The sequence below is a fragment of the Bubalus bubalis genome, chromosome 3 (genome assembly GCF_019923935.1).
Source record: "Bubalus bubalis isolate 160015118507 breed Murrah chromosome 3, NDDB_SH_1, whole genome shotgun sequence".
Classification (NCBI taxonomy): Eukaryota; Metazoa; Chordata; class Mammalia; order Artiodactyla; family Bovidae; genus Bubalus; species Bubalus bubalis.
In genome coordinates this window covers 16,417,635-16,430,065 of record NC_059159.1, presented here as the reverse complement: position 1 = coordinate 16,430,065, position 12,431 = coordinate 16,417,635, and the positions used below count along the sequence as shown (strand labels likewise).

Genomic DNA, 12,431 nt, shown 5'->3' with positions numbered 1-12,431 from the left:
CTTTTTTTGGTAGATGATAACAAGGTCTTTAAGAACAGATTGCTGAAAGGTGTGAAGTCTTTTAAAGGTGAGTGACAAACATAAGCCCTCTTACACAGGGCTGGGAAATACTCTTGGAGGGCACAAACAGAACCTTGTGCACCAGGACCCAAGAGAAAGGAGCAGTGACCCACAAGAGACTGACCCAGACTTGCCTCTGAGTGTCCAGGAGTCTCCAGCAGAGATGTGAGTTGGTGGTGGCCTGCTGCAGGGTTGGGGGCACTGAGTGTAGCAGTGCATACATGGGATCTTTTGAAGGAGGTCACCATTATCTCCACTACCTCCACCATAGTTTGGCCCCAGGTAAATAGCAGGGAAGGAATACAGCTCCACCCACCAACAGAAAATTGGATTAAAAATTTACTGAGCAAGGCCCCGCCCATCAAAACAAGACCCAGTTTCCCTCTCAGTCAGTCTCTCCCATCAGGAAGCTTCCATAAGCCTCTTGTCCTTCTCAATAACAGAAAACTAACCAATCTAATAACATGGACCACAGCCTTGTTTAACTCAATGAAACTATGAGCCATGCCGTGTAGGGCCACCCAAGACAGATGGGTCATGGTGGAGAGTTCTGACAAAATGTGGTCCACAGGAGAAGGGAATGGTAAACCGCTTAAGTATTCTTGCCTTGAGAACCCCATGAACAGTATGAAAAAGCAAAAAGATAGACACTGAAAGATGAACTCCTCAGGTTGGTAGGTGCCCAATATGCTACTGGAGATCAGTGGAGAAATAACTCCAGAAAGAATGAAGAGATGGAGCCAAACCAAAAACAACACCCAATTGTGGATGTGAAGGTAATGGAAGCAAGGTCCGATGCTATAAAAAGCAATATTGCATAGGAACCTGGAATGTTAGGTCCATGAATCAAGGCAAATTGGAAGTGGTCAAACAGGAGATGGCAAGAGTGAATGTCGACATTCTAGGAATCAGTGAACTAAAATGGACTGGAATGGGTGCATTTAACTCAGATGTTCACTACATCTACTACTGTGGGCAAGAATCCCTTAGAAGAAATGGAGTAGCCATCATAGTCAAAAAAGAGTCTGAAATGTAGTACTTGGATGCAATCTCAAAAATGACAGAATGATTTCTGTTCATTTCCAAGGCAAACCATTCAATATCACAGTAATCCAAGTCTATGCCCCAACCAGTAATGCTGGAGAAGCTGAAGTTGAATGGTTCTATGAAGACCTACAAGACCTTTTAGAACTAACACCCAAAAAAGATGTCCTTTTCATTATAGGGAACTGGAATGCAAAAGTAAGAAGTCAAGAAACACCTGGAGTAACAGGCAAATTTGGCCTTGGAGTACAGAATGAAGCAGGGCAAAGGCTAATAGAGTTTTGCCAAGAGAACGCACTGGTCATAGCAAACACCTTCTTCTAACAACACAAGAGAAGACTCTACACAGGGACATCACCAGATGGTCAACACCAAAATCAGATTGATTATATTCTTTGCAGCCAAAGATGGAGAAGCTCTATACAGTTAGCAAAAACAAGACCAGGAGCTGACTGTAGTTCAGACCATGAACTCCTTATTGCCAAATTCAGACTTAAATTGAAGAAAGTAGGGAAAGCCACTAGACCATTCAGGTATGACCTAAATCAAATCCCTTACAATTATACAGTAGAAGTGAAAAATAGATTTAAGGGTCTAGATCTGATAGACAGAGTGCCTGATGAACTATGGATGGAGGTTCGTGACATTGTAGAGCAGACAGGGATCAAGACCATCCCCAAGAATAAGAAATGCAAAACAGCAAAATGGCTGTCTGAGAAGGCCTTACAAATAGCTGTGAGAAGAAGTGAAAAGCAAAGGAAAAAAGGAACGATATACCCATTTGAATGCGAAGTTCCAAAGAATAGCAAGGAGAGATAAGAAAGCCTTCTTCAGTGATCAGTGCAAAGAAATAGAGAAGTCTTTTCCCATAGAATGGGAAAGACTAGAGATCTCTTCAAGAAAATTAGAGATACCAAGGGAATATTTCATGCAAAGATGGGCTCAATAAAGGACAGAAATGGTATGGACCTAACAGAAGCAGAAGATATTAAGAAGTGGCAAGAATAAACAGAAGAACTGTACAAAAAAGATCTTCACAACCCAGATAATCATGATGGTGTGATCACTGACCTAGAGCCAGACATCCTGGAATGTGAGGTCAAGTGGGCCTTAGGAAGCATCACTACGAACAAAGCTAGTGGAGGTAATGGAATTCCAGTGGAGCTATTTCAAATCCTGAAAGATGATGCTGTGAAAGTGCTGCACTCAATATGCCAGCAAATTTGGAAAACTCAGCAGAGGCAATAGGACTGGAAAAGGTCAGTTTTCATTCCAGTCCCAAAGAAAGGAAATGCCAAAGAACGCTCAAACTACCACACAATTGCACTCATCTCACATGCTAGTAAAGTAATGCTCAAGATTCTCCAAGCCAGACTTCAACAATACATGAACCATGAACTTTCAGATGTTCAAGCTGGTTTTAGAAAAGGCAGAGGAACCAGAGATCAAATTGCCAACATCTGCTGGATCATTGAAAAAGCAAAAGAGTTCCAGAAAAACATCTGCTTCTGCTTTATTAACTTTGACTGTGTGGATCACAATAAACTGTAGAAAATTCTGAAAGAGATGGGAATAGCAGACCACCTGACTTGCCTCTTGAGAAATCTGTATGCAGGTCAGGAAACAACAGTCAGAACTGGACATGGAACAACAGACTGGTTCCAAATAGGAAAAGGAGTACATCAAGCCTGTATATTGTCACCCTGTTTATTTAACTTATATGCAGAGTACATCATGAGAAACTCTGGGCTGGAGGAAGCACAAGCTGGAATCAAGATTGCTAGGAAAAATATCAGTAACCTCAGATATGCGGATGACACCATCCTTATGGCAGAAAGTGAAGAAGAATAAAGAGCCTTTTGATGAAAGTGAAAAAGGAGAGTGAAAAAGTTGACTTAAAACTCAACATTCAGAAAACTAAGATCACGGCATCCGGTCACATCACTTCATGGCAAGTAGATGGGAAACAGTGGAAACAGTGGCAGACTTTATTTTTCTGGGCTCCAAAATCACTGCAGATGGTGACTACAGCCATGAAATTAAAAGACGCTTGCTCCTTGGAAGGAAAGTTATGACCAACCTAGACAGCATATTAAAAAGCAGAGACATTACTTTGCCAACAAAGGTCCATGTAGTCAAGGCTATGGTTTTTCCAGTGGTCATGTATGGATGTGAGAGTTGGACTATAAAGAAAGCTGAGCACCTAAGAATTGATGCTTTTGAACTGTGGTGTTGAAGAAAACTCTTGAGAGTTCCTTGGACTGCAAGGAGATCCAACCAGTCCATCCTAAGGGAAATCGGTCCTGGGTATTCATTGGAAGGACTGATGTTGAAGCTGAAACTCCAATTCTTTGGCCACCTGATGCGAAGAGCTGACTCATTTGAAAAGACTCTGATGCTGGGAAGAATTGACTGTGAGAGGAAAAGGGGACGACAGAGGATGAAATGGTTGGATGGCATCACTGATTCAATGGACATGAGTTTGGGTAAACTCCGGGAGTTGGTGATGGACAGGGAAGCCTGCCATGCTGCGTTCTATGGGGTTGCAAAGAGTCGGACACAAATGAGTGGCTGAACTGAACTGAGAAACATAATGAGAACACAAATGAATATGAGATCCCCATAATATTCTTTTTCCAAGATACTGAATTTGCAAATGCCACCATCTGTCATGTATACTAATTACAAATTTGTACTTTTTTAGCATTTAGTCTATATTTTGCAGATGAATCTCATGTTCTGTCTTAGAAGTCCCATATTCTCTTGTGATTTTCCAAACTTTTTTAGGAAAAGAAATACCACATTTCAAGTTTGTATAGCAAAAATATAGCAGTGATTCAGGGAATTTAGTAAGATGCAAAAAAAAAAAAAAACTAAATGGAGTTTTCATTCATCAAAGGTTATATTAAATACTGTTTAGAAGTAAAGAATATTAGCCCCCAGAACCAGAATTCCCTGAGCATTTATTGAACTTCATTTAAAACTTTATATTGTATAGACTAGTCCCCAAGACAAGTTTCAGAAGAAGTGGACTTGTTTTTTTTTTAATAAGGTATAGTTGATGTACAGTTTTATATGTTTTAGGTGTACAACATAGTGATACACAATTTTTTAAAGTTATATTCATTTAGAGTTATTATTGGGCTTCCCTCATAGCTCAATTGGTAAAGAATCTGCCTGCATGGTTGGGAAGATCCCCTGGAGAAAAAAAGAGCAACCCACTCCAGTATTCTTGCCTGGAAAATCTCATAGACAAAGGAGCCTGGTGGCTACAGTCTATGGAGCCATAAGAGTTGGACACGACTTAGTGATTAAACCACCACAGAGTTATAAAATATTAGCCATATTCCCTGTGATGTACAATATTTCCTTGTAGCTTACTTATTCTATACATAATGGTTTCTAACTCTTAGCCCCTTACCCCCAAATTGTCCCTCCTCTTTTCCCTCTCCTCATTGGTAACCAAGAAATGTCCTTAATTCTAACTTCATAGTTTACATCCTTGAAGGTTTAAAATATTTGGTCTCTGTGCTAGAATTGTTGAACATTAGTTAATTTGTATTTTTCACTTTAGAGCAAATATCCTTAACCTTAGGTTAGTAGGCATTGAGGGAATTCTTGAATAGGCTTTTTAGTGGGTACATAACCTGCCTAAAATACTGTATAAACTTTATGAGTAATGATATACTGCTCAATTCACAATGGGGTATATGGTATCAAAAAAGTTAAAGAAACTTTTCTTTTGGAATCATTTAATACTCTATGGTCTTCTGTTACTTTTCTTAGGTGGGAAAGTTAATATCAAGAACCTGGACACCATTCTGAGCAATCTGGAAATCAAACTTGCGGATTCAGAACTTAAAGATCTGACTCAAAATATACATGCTGATGGTAAGTATGTTATCAGATATGGTAGTTACCATGAGGAAAGTTTAGTTGAAAACTATTGAGTATATATAATGGGAGAAATGACAGTTTCTGTAGGAAGAAAAGAGAAGTGGGGTGATCTATCATGTCAGTGACCAATGCATAATGAATGTCATTTGAATTTATGAGCATCAAGTTAAAGTAGAAATTTTGTGTTTGAGGTTTTTAAAAATAAAATAAAAATTAAAAAAAAATTAAAGCATTATACTTTGATATGTATAATATAGGTAACTTTTATGCTCTCTACAGTATGATTGTTAATAGTACAATCTTGCAAATTTTGAATACAAGAATGTCGATTCTTGAGATGTACTCACATCTGAATCATTTCCCTTAGTAAAACAAATAGGTTTGAAATATTATAGGCCAGAAATGACATCATTGCAACTGTATGGTTTTCATATTTAGAATTTTCTTCTTTGCTTATTAAAAAAGTAAAAGATAAAATAATAATCTAGAAACTGTGTTCAATAAATCTTTGTTAAGTATATAAAGCAATTAGGATGGCACCTAACGCATGGTGTAACTATGATAATTATTCTTGCATTTTGCACATTCATGAGTATTATATGTCAGTGTGATTTTGATCTTCTCCTATAGTTGATAAGAAAATTTCTCTAGAAATGCTGATGGATAAAGTCACAGATTTCACAGGTGAGTGAAAGTTACTATAAAGTTAAGATTCCAATTATCTACATTAAATTCTCTTTTCTCCCTAATATTTCTCAGTATTCTATCATTGACATGAATTCTGCTGTCTTCCCATATTTGCCTATAATGCCTAATTATTGATATAAAATTATTCAAGTTTTTGTAATGAAATTACTATATTCGTCCTTGCTTTTAAATTCTATAAATCTGTTGTTTATGCCAATAATATAATTCACTTCACCAGTGTTTAATAACCTTAGTATAGCATGGCATGGCAGATTAAAGCATGAAACCTAAATATGATCAAGGTAATATTTTCATTATATTCATTATATAATTCTTGTTTTTAAAATTAAAATATTGTTTGAATAAGTACCTTTTTATTAACTGATCAAATTTTATGGAAGTGGTCTTTTCTAATTTTAGGAGAAACTCTTTTGTTTATATTAAGGAAATAAATTTGACTTGACAATTCTAAAGTTGAAAATGTTTTATTTTTACTTCAGTCCTCAAGTTGAAAATTAATCATCATAAAGTAACTTCCTTAGAAATAATTGCTGCTATATGAAATGATGATATATATATCCAATCTATTTTAAAGGTGAGAAGATTGAGTCTAAGGATGTTAAAAATGTTGTTAAAAATCTTGGAATTGAGCTTGCAAGTGAAGAACTAGAAAAGCTAATGAAAACACTGCCAACTGATGGTGAGCCATACAAATGTCTGTGGGGGCTTCCAGGGAGCTTGAATTTTTGTGGATTCATATTAAAATTTTAATTTCTTATAAAACATGATAAAAAAACATTTTAAAAACTAAAATTCAAGTTATGTATAAAATCTATCATTGTCTACAATGAGATAACACTTCACACCGGTCAGAATGGCCATCATCAAAAAGTCTACAAATAATAAATGCTGGAGAGGATGTGACAAAAAGGAAATCCTCCTACACTGTTGGTGGGAATGTAAGTAGGTGCAGCCACTATTGAGAATAGTATGGTGATTCCTTTCAAATAAAAACAAAAATTGAGTTACTATATGATCCAGCAATCCCACTCCTAGGCATATATCTAGAGAAAATTCTAATTCAAAAAAGATACATGTACCTTAATATTCATAGCAGTATTATTTACAGTAGCCAAGATATGGAAAATTGTGAAAGAGATGGGAATACCAGACCACCTGACCTGCCTCTTGAGAAACCTATATGCAGGTCAGGAAACAACAGTTAGAACTGGACACGGAACAACAGACTGGTTCCAAATAGGCAAAGGAGTACGTCAAGGCTGTATATTGTCACCCTGCTTATTTAACTTCTATGCAGAGCACATCATAAGAAATGCTGGGCTGGAGGAAGCACAAGCTGGAATCAAGATTGCTGGGAGAAATATCAATAACCTCAGATATGCAGATGACACCACCCTTATGGTAGAAAGTGAAGAGGAACTCAAAACCCTCTTGATGAAAGTGAAAGAGGAGAGTGAAAAGTTGGCTTAAAGCTAACATTCAGAAAACTAAGATCATGACATCTGGTCCCATCACTTCATGGCGGATAGATGGGGAAACAGTAGAAACAGTGTCAGACTTTATTTTTCTGGGCTCCAAAATCACTGCAGATGGTGACTGCAGCCATGAAATTAAAAGACGCTTACTCCTTGGAAGGAAAGTTATGACCAACCTAGATAGCATATTGAAAAGCAGAGACATTACTTTGCCAACAAAGGTCCGTCTAGTCAAAGCTATGGTTTTTCCAGTGGTCATGTATGGATGTGAGAGTTGGACTGTGAAGAAAGCTAAGTGCCAAAGAATTGATGCTTTTGAACTGTGGTGTTGGAGAAGACTCTTGAGAGTCCCTTGGACTGCAAGGAGATCCAACCAGTCCATCTTAAAGGAGATCAGTCCTGGGTGTTCATTGGAAGGACTGATGCTGAAGCTGAAACTCCAATACTTTGGCCACCTCATGAGAAGAATTGATTCACTGGAAAAGACCCTGATGCTGGGAGGGGTTGGGGGCAGGAGGAGAAGGGAACGACAGAGGATGAGATGGCTGAATGGCATCACCGACTCGATGGACATGAATTTGAATAAACTCCGGGAGTTGGTGATGGACAGGGAGGCCTGGCGTGCTGTGATTCATGGGGTCGCAAAGAGTCAGACACGACTGAGTGACTGAACTGATACTGATGATCCAGCAATCCCACTCCTAGGCATATATCCAGAGAAAATTCTAATTCAAAAAGACACATGTACCTTAATATTCACAGCAGTATTATTTACAGTAGCCAAGATATGGAAACAATCTAAATTCCATCAACAGATAAATGGATAAAGAAGATATAGTGTATGTATATACAAATGAATATTACTCAGCCATCAAAAAGAATGAAATAATGCCACTTGAAGCAACATGGATGGGCCTAGAGATTATCATAGTAAGTGAATAAGTCAGAGAAAGACAAATATCATATGATATCTCCATATATAGAATCTAAAAACAAAAAGATATGAATGAAGTTATTTACAAAACAAAAATGGACTCACAGATATAGAAAACAAACTTATGGTTACCAAAGGGGGAGAAAGGACAGGGAGCGATAAATTTGGAATTAACAGATATACCCTACTATATATAAAATAGTTAAACAATAGGCACATACTGTATAGCACAGGAAAGTATATTCAATATCTTATAATAGCCTATAATGGAAAAAAAATCTAAAGAAGAAAATGTTATATATATAACATCTTATGGAAAAATCTGAATGAAATTTTCGCCAACCCAATCTGTATATTACTGATCACTTTGCTGTATACCTGAAACATTTAAAATCAATTGTACTTCAATTTTTAAAAAAAGAAAACAACTCTCACTGTCATTTAGAGTTTATTTTAGAAACCAAGAGACTCTTCAGGTATAAATTGACATCAGAGCTAAGAAATGTCTATTGTTATCATTTAGGCCACTGGTGGGCTTATATTATTAAGGAAAAATATAGAGATAAAGAGAAATAAAGAATAAAGAAATTAAGGATAAAAGTCAGAATTAAAAGGGGAAAAAAAGACATTTATGTTTTGTTATAATAACCTCAGATATGCAGATGACACCACCCTTTTGGCAGAAAGCAAAGAGGAAGTAAACAACTTCTTGATGAAGATGAAAGAGGAGAGTGAGAAAGCTGGCTTAAAACTCAATATTAAAAAAAAAAAAATAAGATCATGGCATCTGGCCCCATCACTTCATGGCAAATAGATGGGGAAACAATGGAAACAGCGACAGACTTTATTTTCTTGGGCTCCAGAATCACTGTGGACAGTGACTGCAGCCATGAAATGAAAAGACTTGCTCCTTGGAAGAAAGCTATGACAAACCTAGGCAGCGTATTATAAAGCAGAGACATTCCTTTGCCAACAGAGGTCTGTATAGTCAGAGCAATGGTTTTTTCAGTAGTCATGTATGGATGTGACTGTAAAGAAGACTGGGCACCAAAGAATTGATGCTTTCAAGCTGGTGTGTTGGAGAAGACTCTTGAGAGACTTGAAGACTCTTGAAGACTCTTGGACTGCAAGATCCAAGGGATCTTCCTTTAGGATCCCTTGGAAATCAATCCCAAATATTCATTGGAAGGACTGATGCTGAAGCTGAAGCTCCAATACTTTGACCACCTCATGTGAAGGGTCAACTCATTGAAAAAGACCTTGATGCTGGGAAAGACAGAAGGCAGGAGGAAAAGGGGACAACAGAGGAAGAGATGGTTTGATGGCATCACCGACTCAATGGACACAAATTTGAGCATTCTCCAGGAGATGGTAAAGGACAAGAAAGCCTTCAGTCCATGGGGTCGCAAAGAGTACAACATGACTGAGTGACTGAACAACAAATGTTTTATTATAGTAGGCCTAGCTGGACAGGACAAGTTTATTACACTGTGAAAGAAAGTGAAAGTCGGTCTGCTGCTGCTGCTAAGCTGTTTCAGTCATGTCCGACTCTATGTGATCCCGTAGACGGCAGCCCACCAGGCTCCCCCGTCCCTGGGATTTTCCAGGTTAGACTACTGGAGTGGGATGCCCATTGCCTTCTCCGGAAAGTCGCTCAGTTGTGTCCAATTCAGTTGTCTCCAGGCCAGAATACTGGAGTGGGTAGCCTTTCCCTTCTCCAGGGGATCTTCCCAATCCAGGGATCGAACCCAGGTCTCCTGCATTGCAGGCGTATTCTTTACCGGCTGAGCCACAAGGCAATATTGAGAAAAGCATCTCTAATTTCTTTGTTATATAAAGATGAAAATTTGGGGTAAAACATTGTAACAGTGTTACTGAGATATAATTCCCATACCAAACAATTAACTCAATAAAGTATACAAGTCAATGAATTCTAGCATATTAACAGAGTTGTGCATCCATCACTGCAATCAATTTTAGAACATTATTATTATCCCAAAAAGATACCCTACACACAATTAGCAGTCACTCTCCAATTCCTCCATCCCCCTCAGCCCTGGCAAACCACTAATCTATTTTTCTGTCTCCATTGATTTGCCTATTCTGAACATTTTAAGTGGAATCATACAATATGTGACTCTTTGTAACTAGTTTCATTTAACACAATGTTTTCAAGGTTCATCCCTGTCATGTTATATGGTAATACTTTGTTTCTTTTTATTGCTAAATAATAGTATATTATATGGATATACCACATTTTATTTATCCATTCATTGGCTGATGGACATTTGGGTTGTTTTCATTATTATGAATGATACTCCTAAGAACATTAACATACAAATTTTTGTCTGGATGTATGTCTTCATTTGTCTTGGGTATATACCTAGGAGTGGAATTGCTGGGTCATATGGTAGCTCTGGCAATCCAAGAGCAAAAAAGCTCTTGGATTTTGAGGAATCCAAGGTGTTTTTCAAAGTGGCTGTACTACTTTACATTTCCACCAGCAGTGTTGAGAGTTCCAATTTCTTCACATTCTCATCAACACTTATTATTATCTGTCCTTTGATTATATCTTAGTGGATGTAACTGCTACTGCTACTGCTAAGTCACTTCAGTCGTGTCTGACTCTCTGCGACCCCATGGACTGCAGCCTACCAGGCTCCTCCGTCCATGGGATTTCCAGGCAGGAGTACTGGAGTGGGGTGCCATTGCCTTCTCCCCTTAAAAACACTTTGCTGCTGCTGCTGCTAAGTTGCTTCAAGTCATGTCCGACTCTGTGCGACCCCACAGATGGCAGCCCACCAGGCTCCTCTGTCCCTGGGATTCTGCAGGCAAGAATACTGGAGTGGGTTGCCATTTCCTTCTCCAATGCATGAAAGTGAAAAGTAAAACTGAAGTTGCTCAGTCGTGTCCGACTCTTAGCGACCCCATGGACTGAAGCCCATCAGGCTCCTCCGTCCATGGGATTTTCCAGGCAAGAGTACTGGAGTGAGGTGCCATTGCCTTCAGTGGTATCTTATTCTGCTTAGAATCTGCATTTCCCTGATGATTAATGATTATGAGCATCTTTTCCTTGTTCATATTGGTGTTTGTATATGTTCTTTGGGGGAAAATCTATTCATATCCTTTGTCCATTTTTAAATTGGGCTTTTTTGTTGTTGTTATTGTTGAATTGTAAGAGTTCTTTATATATTCTAGGTACAAATCCTTTATATATTCTAGACATAAGTCTATTGTCCAATATGTAATTTACAAAATTTTTCTCCCATTCTGTGGATTGTCTTTTCACTTTCTTGATTTTGTCCTTTGATGCGCAAGTTTTTAATGTTGATGATGTCCAGTTTTTAAAATCTTTTTGCTTCTGCTTTGGGAGTCATATCTAAAACACCATTTCCTAAAGTCAAGAAAATTTACACCCATATTTTTTCTAGAAGTTTTATAGTTTTAGCTCTTATATTTTGGTCTTTGATACATTTTGAGTTAATTTTTGTATATGGTTTGACGTAGGGATCCAAAAGAATGTTGTTTTTGCATGTGAATATTTCGTGTTCCCAGCATTATTTGTTGAAAAGACTATTCTTTCCTTATTTTCACCATTGTCAAAAACCAATTGACCATATACTGGAGGACTTATTTTAGGGCTTTCAGTTCTACTTCTTTGATCTATATATTTAGCCTTATGCTAGTACCCTTCTGTGTTGATTACTGTAGCTTTGTATTTTATAAATTGGAAAGTGTAAGTCCCCAAAAGTTTTTCTTCCTTTTCAAGATTATTTTGGCTACTTGGGGTCCCTGTTTCACTGAATGCATTTTAGAATCAGACCATCAATTTCTGCAAACAAACCAGTTGGAATTTTGACAAGATTGCATTGACTCTGTAGATCAGTTGGAGGAGTATTGTCATCCTCACAGTATTAGATCTTCCAATCCATGAATGTGGATATCTTTTCATTTATTTATATCTTCTTTCATTTCTCTCTACAGTGTTTCATAATTTTCCGAGTATAAGTTTTGCACTTTTGTTAAATTTATTCTTAAGCATTTTACTTGTTTTGATGCTTTTGTAAATGGAACTGCTTTCTTAGTATATTTTTGAATTACTCATTGCTACTATATAAAAATAATTGATTTTGTATACGGATAAAAAGTTTAAAATTTTCTATTTCTGAAATTATTTAATTCATATTATTTTATATCTTACTAAATTTACCATTATGTGAATTATGGCTTTTCTTACAGCTGCTGGAAAGTTATATCATAATAGATTAATGAAGAGTGTGAAGTCTCTCAAAAGTAAGAAACAAAATTTTAAA

The 12,431-nt window shown here is 37.3% G+C and overlaps 1 protein-coding gene across 12 annotated transcripts in view; it reads left to right on the top strand.

Annotated features, from left to right (window-relative positions):
• LOC102391025 (EF-hand calcium-binding domain-containing protein 13) overlaps nucleotides 1-12,431 on the top strand; it is a 96,719-nt gene that overhangs the window by 53,156 nt on the left and 31,132 nt on the right. For all 12 annotated transcript variants that reach the window (XM_044938836.1, XM_044938845.1, XM_044938839.1 and 9 more), the window contains 5 exons: nucleotides 14-67; nucleotides 4,891-4,995; nucleotides 5,632-5,685; nucleotides 6,284-6,388; nucleotides 12,358-12,411. In XM_044938836.1, coding sequence (XP_044794771.1) covers nucleotides 14-67; nucleotides 4,891-4,995; nucleotides 5,632-5,685; nucleotides 6,284-6,388; nucleotides 12,358-12,411 — 372 coding nt within the window. The remainder of the gene's footprint in view (nucleotides 1-13; nucleotides 68-4,890; nucleotides 4,996-5,631; nucleotides 5,686-6,283; nucleotides 6,389-12,357; nucleotides 12,412-12,431) is intronic.